The 14,147-nt window shown below is 38.9% G+C and overlaps 1 protein-coding gene across 1 annotated transcript in view; it reads right to left on the bottom strand.

The window, feature by feature from the left end:
* Nucleotides 1–13,034, bottom strand: part of LOC119777427 (general transcription factor IIF subunit 2-like) — an 80,538-nt gene extending 67,504 nt beyond the window's left edge. The window contains exons 1-4 of the mRNA XM_038276296.1: nt 12,969–13,034; nt 12,664–12,737; nt 12,467–12,485; nt 10,576–10,720 (exon numbers count right to left, since the gene is read on the bottom strand). Of these exons, the coding sequence (XP_038132224.1) occupies nt 10,576–10,720; nt 12,467–12,485; nt 12,664–12,737; nt 12,969–13,034 (304 nt within the window). The remainder of the gene's footprint in view (nt 1–10,575; nt 10,721–12,466; nt 12,486–12,663; nt 12,738–12,968) is intronic.
* Between the last annotated feature and the right edge of the window lie 1,113 nt (nt 13,035–14,147).

Genomic DNA, 14,147 nt, shown 5'->3' with positions numbered 1-14,147 from the left:
GATGCAATCAACTGGTTTTCCTTAGACAGATCAATTTAACTGAATGATCTGTCTGCAAAATGAAATTAGACTCATCAATTATTATTAACTTAAATAAAAAAGTTGATAAGAAAACATTTTTTCATGCAGCACGTGGGTATATTAATCATAATTTCCCTGAATTCTGGTCAAAATGGAAGCGCTTCAGCACTAAATAAATGTCCCCATTTGTTTCAAACTTTGACGGCGAATCTTAATAAACGTGTGAGGGAAAGGTCACATGTAACTCAGAGGAACCAGAGGATCTGACAGAAAGATTGTCTCATTAAACAGTAGAGAGGCTTGCTTAGATAACATACTACCCTGCATCCAGAACCACTGTTAATAAAATAACACTCATCAAACCTCTTCTGTTAGATAAAAAAAAAAAAAAACATAATTCAGGATGAACCAAAACAAAATGTTCACCTTTGTCATGATATGACCCCCAGAGCTGCAAAGGGTAAAGAGGCCAACTCAATGTGTTACAGACAACACAATGCATTTTAACAGCTCACGGAGAAAACATATTTTTGTCACAAAGCTAATGCACCGGTCCCTTTAAAGCAGTCAAAGTCAACAAAATGTGTTAAAATGTGTTGTTTCGACACAGATATAGAAAAATTGCACGTTTAAAGCCCCTGTAACACCTTAACGATTTAGACAGCGTATGCCTGAAGATGAAAAATCTGCCAAAAAACGCTGGCATATGTTGGATAAGTATGAGTCAATTTTGTATACGGTAAGTTATGAGCTCGCTGAAGTATGCTGGCACACATCGACATACGTCAAATATGCTCATAGGTCCATCTGCATAAGTGTTTCTTTCCAAGTCACCTATGGAGCTAAGTTACATTTACCTTTTCCAATAGAGAGTGTTTATGGATCAGCGCTTCCATGCTACTTTTGTATGTCTGCTTCTCTCACCTTAAACATCCAGTCGGCCTCGGCAGAATGCCACTCAAACTGGTTCTGCTTCAAACCGATCTGACTGTATGATCCGATTGAGCTGTCTCTATAAAGTACCTTGAGATGACTTGCAGTGAATAGATGCTATATAAATAAATTGAATTGAAGTTAGAGCTTTATACTGGTGTTAAGCAAAAATACATGTTTTTGGTTTTCTAAAAACATGCATGTTTGGTATTATATAATGTAATACAGAGAGGGAAAATAGTTAAAATGGTTTTAATTGTGGCTTTTCTGTAACAAGATTCATAAAAGTGCAAGGGCACATCAAACCAACTCTGAGTATTCAGGTACGGATGTGACACAGCTGCTTGTTTTTTAAAACATGCATGTGTGTCAAAGAGCAGCACTGTGTGGGAGACCGGTGCACCTTCCTGTAGGCGAACGGGGGGAGGAGCTGGTCAGGTAAATACCAGATTACACACCACCGCATCTCAGAGGACTTTATCCCACTTCTTGTTTCCAGCTTTTTGAGCCCTTTATCTGCAGCATTTACACCTTTGAGCAGAAAAAAACTAAGAACTTCATACCTCCTGGCTCCTGCGTTTACCGCATTCACATACAGGAGGTTCTAACATGGCAAACATCTGTAACACTTCCACCCACCCACTGCTTCAAGATTTACTTCAGACTAAAAACATGTTAACTCCAGTAAATATCCTCAACATAGAACACGGTAAAATGTGTCTAATAAAAACGAAAATAACAGATAAGAGCCATGGAAAAAGGAGAAAAATCCATTATCACATGTAGGAGGCATTAACGCACTTGCAAGTGTGGGAGCATCGAAAGGGTAGGAGGGCGGCGGTAGAATAAAGCTGGATGAGCAAAAAAAAAAAAAAATGAATTACAATTGAGGCTCAGATTTCTGAAAGTAGCAGTCAACAGGTAGAGTCAGCACCACTTTATGGTAAAGAGGCGTAAAAATAATTAAAATATATATGATTCCTTTTATTGAACAGCAATTTCCCATTAAAAATCTGGAAACATACAGTACTGTGACATTTTGGACACTGCTAACGAGCCATTAAAAATAAATACACAACAACTTTAAAGTATACTTTTTTCTGATCTGGCTTCTTAGAGATTTTTAATTGGGAATCCTGCTCTCTGCTCTATCCTGAGATAAAAATACAGTACAATGTGTCACAGATGCCCCTTTCTTTTAATAACAAGCTACAAGGCTGGATAAGGACCTATATCTCTTTACCTCACACCCACTGCTAAGAATAGGGGAGGACCTGTCCCTTTTTGACCAGTTTCTTTTTCACAGGCTCTGGATAGCTTGTTAAAGTGCTGTGGATCATGAACTCAGAATTTTTAAGCTATTTCCTGGAAAACTGTGCTAGAAAGAAAATGAAATGGCTTAATTCCCTCATCAGAATGTCAATGAGTTGTGCAGCGGAACGGTAAGAGCCATTTATCTGAGTCAGGTGTGTTGAAGAAGGGTTGCAGGATAGCAGTTTCTGAGGACTGGACTTTGGGACCCCTGCTGTAAATCATGACTAATGATTCTGAAATTGATTCAAAGCTTCACATTCAGAAGCTAAAATTATCATTTACAGTTTAGTTGTAAAGACAATGAAATTGCTCTGTCTGAAATTAAGCTTTATTCTAAATATTAACTCCAAACAATTCCTCTTTGACATTAGGACCAACTTTAGATGAGCCAAAATGAAAACAAATGCATAAAGGATGGTTTAAATCTGGACTGAATTGACAGTATTTCAGTACATTTAAAAAAAAAAGAAAGAGAAGAAATAAGGGCAAAATTTGTTTGCTTTTAACTATTGTTTAAATATATTTATACTCTCACAAGCTTCATAGATTTCCCTAAAAAAAGAAAGATATACATCATTTATATAAAATTTGTTCATTATAATTTATATTTCCCCCATTCTTGTTGATTTATATTTTCTATCAGTATCCAAGCTGCAATAAAACATGGTAGTGAAAGTATCATGCTGTTGGTTTTGCTTTTAAAAAGTAGCTATATATTTGTTTAGAACATAGGAAAATATAAAATTTTTCAGGAAAGGTTTAAAAAATAAAACTTAAAAAGAAATCCACAAAACCAGAACAGGGTAATTTTCCCTTTTTTCTGCACTGAAGCAAAATTTCAAACATGCACAAAATTATTTGATTACAACAGAATGAAACTACCATATAAACCATCAGCTGGTGGTGGTCCAGAAATAACTGCTGAGTCACCTTTTGATAATATTACTTGTTATCGTTTGCTTCATTACCGTATAAAAACTAATCTGGAACAGCTGTCACTCTCTTACAAAAGTTTGATTTTTTTCAGCTGGTTTCAGAGTTTGTCTTTTACCACAGTGCAGTTACTGGGGATTTTTTTTTAAGTGGCTTATTTTAGTATAACAACATCTCTAATGTAAAACATGATAATGCTGGCATCATGCAGTGGGTTGGTTTAAAAGATCACAAATCCATAATTACTACTTGTAAATTTGAAATTAAAAATAAAGAAATTAATAGTTTTGATAGAAACACTTTTTCTAAAGAACAACTAACATTTTAATCTGAAAAAAAATTAAGGGATGAATGTACTGATGGCATGAATACATACTTGAGTTACACACTGCTGCACCTTAAATGCACCAGGGAGTGTTATCACAGATCCTTCCTCCCAATAGCTCTTAGACTTTATAACCATCACTGTTCCCAACAACATCAATAAGTTTTTACATTCATGCTGATTTTTGCATGATTTTTTTTGTCAGTTAACCCTTTAGCCCAGAGGGTTTAAGGAGCAAATTCCACCTTGAAGTAACATATGTGAATTAAAGCAAGTACAGCTCCCAAACTATAAATTGGAAATACAATTCTTTGTAATTGTACGACAGAAAGGCATTGAGGAATTTTTTCAGTTGGAACCACTATTGTAAATATCACCATGCCTGATTTATAGGTGATTAAACAAATGAAAATCTTAAAATATTTAGCCTAACCAAAAAAAAAAAAAAAAAAAAAAAATCAAAACAAACACTTCAAAACACCATGAAAACTCATTTAAATCATTGGATCAACCTTCAGACTTTATAGATCCACATCTTGACTTAACTCGAGCAAATCTGGACTAAATAAGCTGAGGCATGTTTCTTCCTTAAAGGTTTGGTTAGCAGTGTTGTAAGCGGAAATGTAATTTTGGTACAGTGGTGCCAAACTGGCCAAATTATGCCAAATGCATTTTTCCACTCATAGAGGGGAATCTGGCCAGACAAATATGCCGAATTACATTATTGGAGGCCTTCTGCATAAGACAAAGCCTTTGATCCTAAGATTTAGCATTTTTTTTATTGAAATTTACCAAAGAACACACAATAATATCACCAAACTATGCTAGTAGTTTTCACACACAGAGCAAGCTTATGTAACGCATGCTAGTTACATCACCTGAAATGGTCTCACAATTACCTACGACCGCTCTTTGGAAAGGTCTGAGCCTCTAGCTTCCAATGATGCTGGCCATTAAGGGGTGGGGCTAAAAATTAATACGTACTGTTACATTAATCAGGCAGAGTACGAGATGTCAGATGGAATTTTAAATCTCTTTTTATTTGTTTACACAGCTATAAAACAAAAAGTAAAAAAAAATAATAATAATAATTCCGAAACATGTTTTAGAAATTTTAAAGCCTCATTTTGAAAGGCGTGTGGATGAAACACCATGTGACTGTGTTTGGTCCATGTAGTATCAGGCTATCTGTGCATAGGAACCTTTGTACTGTATTGTGTTGGGCGGGGGGAACAAATAAAGAGTGTACCTGCTAAGTTGAAGAGTGGTCACGCGTGCTTCTGTGTCGCCTCAACATATTGTTATATATACATATCGGAGAACAGAACATGGTGTCAGAAGTATAGACTACTCAGCGAAGAGAAAACTGACGGCTGAACATAATAATAATAATTCAACGTCATGAACCAGTTTCAAGTCGCCCCGCCGGAAAAATTCACGTTCAGAGCAGAAGACTGGACGAAATGGATAAAGCGTTTCGAGAGGTTTCGCATCGCGTCTGGTTTGGAGACACAAGCGGACGAAAACCAAGTAAATACGCTGATATACACCATGGGGGACGAGGCAGAAGATATACTGGTTTCCCTGCATCTGACTCCACAAGAAGCGAGTGAGTACGACACAGTTAAGGGACGGCTGGATGCTCACTTCGTAGCCCGCAGGAACGTTATATTTGAGCGGGCGAAATTTAATCAGCGACAACAGGAGACGGGTGAGTCCATTGACGGCTTTCACACCGCGTTACACTGTCTGGCTGAATACTGTGGATACGGGACGCTGCATGATGAGATGGTGCGGGACAGATTCGTCGTGGGTCTGAGAGATAAAAGACTATCAGAACAGTTACAAATGGACCCTGATATGACGCTAGAGAAAGCGTTAAACAGAGCCCGTCAGAGCGAGCTAGTGAAAAAGCAACAGGAGATGCTTCATGCTAACTTTAAGTCAGACGTAGCTGGCGCGCAGTTGGACCGCGTTCACGCGAGCGGGAGTGTGCGGCCTAGACAGCCGAAGGCGCCGCCCAAATATGTCGTCACAAAAGCAAGACAGGATAAAAAGGCACAGTGCAGAAGATGCGGTGACACGAAAGGACACAGTATGCAGCAATGCCCTGCTAGAGAAGCAGCCTGCAATTATTGTGGGAAAAAGGGACATTTTGCTAGGGTCTGCAGAAATAAAAAAATATGTGAAGTGAATGCTGGGTTTGCCACAGAAAGCACAGAGACAAATAATGATGTTGCTTTCCTGGGATCACTTTCTGCAGAAGTTAAAGACAATCCATGGATGACGGACATTCTGGTGGACAAACATAAGACTGTATTTAAAATTGACACAGGAGCTGATGTCACTGCTGTCCCAGAAACACTGTATTCTCAGCGCCAATTTGGTAAGTTAGAGAAACCAAAGAAAATCCTGCAGGGACCAGGAGGTACTGGATTAAAGGTGAAAGGCATGTTTACAGCAACACTCAGCAACAACAGTGTTAGTACTGAGGAGGACATTTATGTTGTGAAGGATTTATGTACATCATTGCTGAGTGGGCGTGCTGCAATGGCATTAAAATTAGTTGCCAGGGTGAACCAAATAAGTTTGGACTCCATTGATGCTGTGAAGCAGGAGTTTCCTAAACTTTTCAGAGGACTAGGACTGATGGAGGGCGAGTATAACATTGTTCTGTCACCTGATGCGCAGCCTTTCTCCCTCTCAACGCCGAGGCGCATATCCCTCCCCCTACTGCCGAAGGTTAAAGAGGAGCTCAACCGTATGCAGCAGGAAGGGGTCATCACCAAAGTGGAGGAGCCAACAGACTGGTGTGCACCTATGGTGGTTGTCCCTAAGAGCTCTGGCAAGGTGAGGATATGCATTGATCTCACAGAACTGAATAAATATGTCATGAGAGAAAAACACCCACTGCCATCAGTTGAGCACACGCTCGGACAGCTAGCAGGAGCAAAAGTGTTCTCCAAATTGGATGCCAATGCTGGATTCTGGCAGATTCCACTGTCAAGGGAGTCTTCCCTGCTCACCACCTTCATTACACCTTTTGGGCGCTATTGCTACAATCGGCTCTGCTTTGGGATTTCATCAGCACCAGAGCACTTCCAGAAACGCATGACACGGATTCTAGAGGGCCTGGATGGAGTCCTTTGTCAGATGGATGATGTCCTCATCTGGGGGACGACACAGCAGGAGCACGATGAAAGACTGAGGAAGGCACTGTTTCGACTCCAGGAAGCGAAAGTAACACTGAATGACAAATGTGAGTTTTCTAAACGCAGCATAAAGTTCTTGGGACAAATTATTGATGCATCAGGAGTGAGTCCAGACCCTGATAAAGTGAGTGCTATAAGAGCCATGGAGGAGCCCAAAAATATAAGCGAGGTGAGACGCTTCCTGGGTATGGTGAACCATCTTGGGGAAGTTCCTCCCACACCTGGCAGAGAAAACCCGACCGTTGAGAGATCTTCTGAAGAAGTCAAACATGTGGTTATGGGGTCCACCACAGCAACGAGCTTTCGACGCCATTAAAACAGATCTGACGACACCACCAGGACTAGCGTTGTATGACCCGAATGCAGAGACATGCGTTTCAGCAGATGCATCATCGTATGGACTCGGTGCAGTTCTTCTCCAGAAACACCCTGATACAGGATGGAGGCCAGTGGCATATGCATCACGGTCTCTCAGCGAGACAGAGCAGAGGTATGCTCAGATTGAGAAAGAGGCTCTCGCTTCAACATGGGCCTGTGAGAGGTTCGCAGAGTTTCTGATCGGGAAGAGGTTCCACATTGAAACCGATCATAAGCCGTTAGTCCCGCTGCTGGGGTCGAAGAGTCTAAATGAGCTTCCTCCTCGCATACAGCGACTGCGAATGAGACTAATGAGATTTTCCTACAGTATTTCCCATGTGGCTGGCAAAAATATCGCTACAGCTGATGTCTTGTCTAGAGCTCCAATCCTCAACGAGTTGGGAGGACTGCAAGAAGAGGAGGTCAACTTGTACGTTGACTCAGTCGTTGCATGTTTACCTGCCACGGAACCACGACTGAGGGAAATCCAGAGACATCAGGATGGCGACAGTGTACTCCAACAGCTGAAAAAGTTCTGTGTGGACGGATGGCCAGATAAATACTCTATTGAAAAAGGTTTCCAGCCTTATCTGCCGTTTTCAGGGGAACTTACTGTCCAAAATGGTCTGCTTCTGTATGGTAGCAGAATAGTGATTCCAGCTTCTCTCAGGAAGGACATTCTATCGAAGCTGCATGAGGGTCACTTGGGGATAACTAAATGTAGAGAAAGGGCCAAACATTCAGTGTGGTGGCCAGGTCTCAGCAGTGAGCTGATTAAGCTGTTGGAGACCTGTGACACATGTTGTCGGGAGAGAACTAAACACAAAGAGCCACTACTGTCCACTGAATTTCCACAAAGACCATGGGTCATGGTGGGAGCTGATCTATTCCAGTTTAAGGACAAACAATACTTGATTGTTGTGGATTATTTTTCCAGATTCTTTGAAGTTGTAAAACTTACATCCACAACATCTGAGGGAGTGATCGAACACTGTAAGTCCATCTTTGCACGCCATGGCATACCAGAACGTCTCCGTTCTGATAATGGGCCACAGTTTGCTTCGGATTCCTTCAAAAGATTTGCACAAGAATGGGGTTTCAGTCATGAAACATCCAGCCCAAATTTCCCTCAAAGCAACGGGGAGGCTGAGAGAGCTGTCAGAACTGTCAAGAATCTCCTTAAAAAGGCGGGAGATCCGTATCTTGCTCTTATGGCCTACCGTTCAGCTCCATTAGCGAATGGATTCAGTCCAACTGAGCTTCTCATGGGAAGGAGGATAAGGACAACTGTTCCTGTTACTCAGTCGCAGCTAACGCCAAAGACGATTGATGTGGAAAAGCTGAGGACTGCGGAGAACAACTACAGGCAGAAACAAACACAAAACTACAACCGGAGGCACCGGGCACGCAACATGTCACTCCTACGTCCAGGGGCGAATGTGTGGGTGACAGATCTGCAAACCAGAGGAACAGTGGTGTCTGGAGCAGGGTCGCCTCGATCCTACATCATCGAGACACCCAGAGGCAAGCTGAGAAGGAATAGCTACCATCTTTCACACACTCCGGGAGCAGCCAAAACATCTGTTGTTACACCTGAGACTTCTGCTGTTCCACACGAGACATTACCTGAAGAAAATCTTAACAATTCTTCACACACACCGGTTCCAGATGAAGACCAGCAGGAGGATAGCCATCAGACTCCACCACATGAGAGTCGAGTTTCACTGAGGAACAGGAGACCTCCAGCCTATCTGGATGATTATATTTGTTCATAGGAACTGAGTGAGTTTTCTGCATGGGGCAGAATAATCCCCACACTCAGATAGAGGATTTGGGTAGTCCACCCCTCCCTCTTAGTAGCTAAAGTTAAATGTTATAGAGATTGCTCTGATGTTCTGAGATTGATCTATATCTTTGTTCTAATGCTGGGTCTGTGACTGGAAAGACATTTAAGTTTGTGCAATGTTAGTGTAAACTAAATAAGCAGTAATAAGTTAGTGTTCTAGCACATTCTGCTGTGGAGAAGTATTAGTAAGATACTGAGTTAATCTTGGTTATTTCACAGGATGCATCTTTCTGGTGTGTAATTTAAGTTTACATTTCTACATGTTCTTACGTAGACCCTCATAACAAATCCTATTCAGAAAGGGGGATGTAGTATCAGGCTATCTGTGCATAGGAACCTTTGTACTGTATTGTGTTGGGCGGGGGGAACAAATAAAGAGTGTACCTGCTAAGTTGAAGAGTGGTCACGCGTGCTTCTGTGTCGCCTCAACATATTGTTATATATACATATCGGAGAACAGAACAGTCCATTTCTATAAAAAGATCAACATACGCAGGAATCGGACCCGCCAGGCTCAAGAGGTTAAATAACATGCTGCTTTATTTTTTGCACATTGGTTTTGCTGCTATTTTTCACATATCCATTACAATAAAAAAAAAATTTCTGTTATTTTTATACACTTTTGTTAAGGTCCACATTTGTGTAACCACTTGGGCTATAATCTTTTGCTGCTACTGTAACAGTTTCCCCATTGTAATTAAAATACAGGGCCTATGTAGTCAGCTGGTTAAATTATCAGGATGTTGCAGGTTTTAGCTCATATTTACTTGAACTAAACACAACCATTTGGTATTTTTTTAACAAAAAAACCCTGACAGATGATTTCACAGGATTGTTTCTGTGCAGCATCACCTTAAAAATCTCATCTTCACTGCCTAATAAAGTGTACCAGAAATCTGTGCACTGCTCCATTTTCACACGCTCCCCTCTGGAGCGAGCTGGTGTGCAGTCAAAAATGCACGCTTTAAACTAATTCTGTCCCGCCTTGGGAGACGCCCAAAATATGCTTTTTTTGTTTTAAAGCCAACCTCAGCCGATTATGCATGAGAAGAAATCACTCATGTCTCACAGAGGGCCGGCACCCTGGCAGGTAGTGCACTGCTCTTGATCCGCCAGTCTCCTGTGATTTATTTATTTTTAATAGAGCGATGACTGAATACAGAAATATATCAACCTTTAATTTAATTTTACGTTTTAGAAGAATAATTCCTGTAATCAAACAGAATTGAAGCATTACTCTGGTCACACAGTAACAAGCAACACAACAATACAGTGGCAGCTATTTATAAGCTCTTGATCTGATGCAAAATCCTTCTGGCTCAGAAAGGACGTATGACACATTATGCCTGGCAGCAAAATGTCCTCCACAAATAAGAAGCTGGGCTGATTCTTCTCATGAATTTTACAGTGCAAACAGAGGAGAATTATATGAGAAAAGACCTGAAGAATCTGCTGGAATATTTTGCCTGAACAAAATGCTATCTATTCCTGTTTCTATATGTTGGAATGGGAAAATAATGTTTACAACAAATAATGTACATTAACTGCTGTGGAGCATTATAATCTAATGTCTGCTCCGTAAAGTCAGAGGGGAAAAGGCGAGCAGGTATTTGCACCATGAGTATTTCACCGACCTGCTTCGCTTTGGCTGAAGACGGCCATGGTCTGCGCGCCCACTGTGTGCATTGTGAAGGGATATTCCCTCGGTATCTGCAGGGACTCATCCTTCTCCCCTGCTGCAGTCATGGAGGCCAGCTCCTCGTTAAGACTGAAACATACCTGAGAAGGACCCAAAAAATTAAATAAAAAAACGAAACAAACAGCTCAGTCAATACACAACTGACAAGTCGTATTATCGGCTGTCTTCCTGCTTAATCAGGTCAGACATGATGCGATGAAACTTTATTGATTCCTGTGAGGAAGTTGAGTCATGAAAGAGAAAACAGAGATGGGGTGCAACATAGTGAAGAGAGGATATCAGCAGAAAACCAAAATAACAGAGCTCCACTCAGAGCCGTGCAAAAGCATTCACCCCCGTGGAAACTTACACCACATTGCATCCACAAACTTCAGTGTGTTTTATTTGATTTGATTTGCCTTCAGAAGCAGTTTTATGAGCAGATCACACTGAGAATAAATCTGGCTGTTCCATGAAGGCATCAGAGGTTGGTCAGAAATGTTGGTGAATACTCAGAACCATAACGTCAATCAGGTTGAAGTTATAAAGTAATATTTGAGGCTTGAAACATCTCACAGAGCTCTGTTCCATGCAGCATCATGAAACAGAAAGTGTATCACTAAACACCGAAGATATGCAAGTTCATCCAATCAGGTACAAACACATGTAAAAAAAACTGTTAACAGGAAAATTCTTAGTTGTTCTGATCACACAATATTAGTATGAGAAGTTTCAGTAAAACAGCAATCCAAAAGATAGAGCCAGGGCTGCATGTACATCACTAAAAATGTCCTAGTCAAAGCCTGGATCGAAATCCGAGTGAATAGATTTGTATAAAAATGTTAATAGAAGCTCTCTATCCAGTCTGCCTGTGCTTAATCTATTTATCAAAAACGTGCAAAGCTGGTCGGTCTACACCCTAAAGACTTCTAGATGTCATGGGAATCTTCACATTAGTAAGGTGGAGAGATTAGAGACAGTTAATTGTTAATTTAACCAACAGGCATTTAGCTAGACTGATGATAATCCAACAGCACATGCTCAGTTACCCCCTCCTGTACCTACAACACAGCAGACACATACCATAATTCCTTCATTGAGAACTGAATGGATATATATATAAAAAGTTATATTTCTAATGATTGCTTTTTATGTGATTGCACCACACCGTCTGTATGAACAACCTAACAGTTTTGTAATTTAAATCATCAGTTACTCTGCTTTTAACAGGCATAGACGTCATAGTGCAAAAATATTGTTTTATGGAAGCATTGCTAGTTTAATGATGGTATTAGGGTGAAGGATCATTGCAATGCACAGCTGTAACTGTCTACTTATTGATCACATTCATCTCCAAAGGCTTTATCCAAGTTGCAGAATATCCTACATTTTCTGTTTTGTTTCCTAGAATTCTACAAGACAAGAAAAGGAGAAATAGTCAAGTAAAATATTTAAATAAGCCAATAGGTTAAAAAAATGTGATGAAAAATTAGTTTTATGTGTCAATAAATTGCTGTAGCAACTGTCCCCATAGATATGGACAATCTCACTTCAACCACGTTACTTGCTTTATATCAGGATCCCAAATTATGCACCTAATGGGCTTGTAGAGCAACAACGTGAGTTAACTATGCTAAAATATGGTCATTCACAAAAAGCCAGTGAGAAATTGAGGGAAAAGTGAAAACTTTTGCAGCTGTCCCCACTCTCCCCTTCTTTTTTGTTGGTCTTTTACAAAAAGATGTATTGAAGTTTGTGGCTGTAATGTAGCTGGGAGCCAAAGACAGCAGTTCAAAAACATGTTCTGATGGTAGAAAGAAATATGAACATTTTTTAAGAAGTCTCACCTCCGTTTTACCGTGTTTTCTGTTAAAAGAGAAAAAGGATATGGATCAATGATTCTAGAATAAATTAACATGTCTGCCTTGTTCAGCAGAAGTTTGAGACAAATTAAAGGAAAACACTGAAATATTGCAATGATTGATCATCTAAATGTCTGCAGGTTTAACAGATAACGAGAAAGTAAAAGTTTTTTGATACATACTTTTCTATTGAGATCTTCCCAACTTCTCCCTTTTCTGTAGCTTTGTCCCATTGCTGAGATAAATACTTTGGAACCTAATTTAAAAAAAAACATATGTGAAAATATATTACAGTTAGTTAATTGATTTACAAATTAAGGACAATTAATCAAAAATACTTATTTAAAATTCTTAAAATTATGAATAAACACTGAAAGGGATTTTCCTTTCAGCCTTTGTGCAACAATCAAAGAAGAAACACGCATTTTTTAGCACTTCTTTGGACCTTATGTCTACTAATAGTTATCCTGCATGTGTTTAAACAAACCTTAACCAGCCACACGCCTTTACTCTGCTGGACTCCTGTTAAATTCACCTCCTTTTTGTCAGACATTGCTGTTTGTTTGATTTGCAAAGCAGCGACCTGGAAACCAGAACCAAAAGCTTCCTGCCTTTCAAATTAAAAACATTTGCTGCTAATGAGCTTAAACAGATTTAAGTGTTTGCAGTCTTAGATCACGTTCATCTCTAAAAGCAACGACAAAAAAGAGGAAATCTACAGAAAATTAGGCCATTAAAATAATGGTCACTCAAAAAAAAAAAAAAAATCAAAAATAAAATACATTTTTGAAAAATTAAAAAATTCTGAATGTATTCTCTGAATTCTAGATTTAATCTCAGAATAATGGACAGTTTTAGAATTCTGACTAATTCATTTTAGAAGTCTGACTTTGATCTCAGAAAATTCTGATTTTAATCTAAGAATTCAAAATTTAATCTTATAATTTTTAATTAATTTTAGAAGTCTGACTTTTTACCTAAGAATATACCGACTTTATTCCAAGAATTCTGAATTTAATCTCAGAATTTTTAATTCATTATAAAATTCAGATTTTTATATTAGAATATTCTACCTTTATCCCAAGAATTCTGGATTTGATCTTAGAATTCTAAATTTATTTTATAAGTCTGACTTTTCTCTCAGAATATGTAGACTTTATTCTATAAATTCTGAAATTAACTTTAGAATTCTGGATTCCTTTTAGAATTCTGACTTTTATATTGAAATATTCTGCCTTTGCTCTCAGAATTTTGTATTTAGTCTCAGAAGTCTGAATTCATTTTAAAAGTCTGACTTTTATCTCAGAATATGTTGAGCTTATTCTATGAATTCTGAATTTAATCTCAGAATTCTGAATTCATTTTAAAATTCTGACTTTTATATTGAAATATTCTGCCTTTGCTATCAGAATTCTGTATTTAGTCTCAGAATTCTAAATTCATTTTAGAAGTCTGACTTTTACCTCAAAATATGTTGACTTTATTCTATAAATTCTGAATTTGATTTCAGAATTCTGAGTTCCTTTTAGAATTCTGACTTTTATCTCAGAATATGTTGACATTAATTTAAGAATTCTGAATTTGATTACAGAATTCTGAATTCATTTTAAAATTCTGACTTTTATATTAGAATATTCTACCTTTAGTCTCAGAATTCTGCATTTAG

Source organism: Cyprinodon tularosa, unplaced genomic scaffold, assembly GCF_016077235.1.
Source record: "Cyprinodon tularosa strain WSP-4 unplaced genomic scaffold, ASM1607723v1 ctg124, whole genome shotgun sequence".
Classification (NCBI taxonomy): Eukaryota; Metazoa; Chordata; class Actinopteri; order Cyprinodontiformes; family Cyprinodontidae; genus Cyprinodon; species Cyprinodon tularosa.
This window is presented reverse-complemented; position numbering and strand designations above follow the sequence as displayed.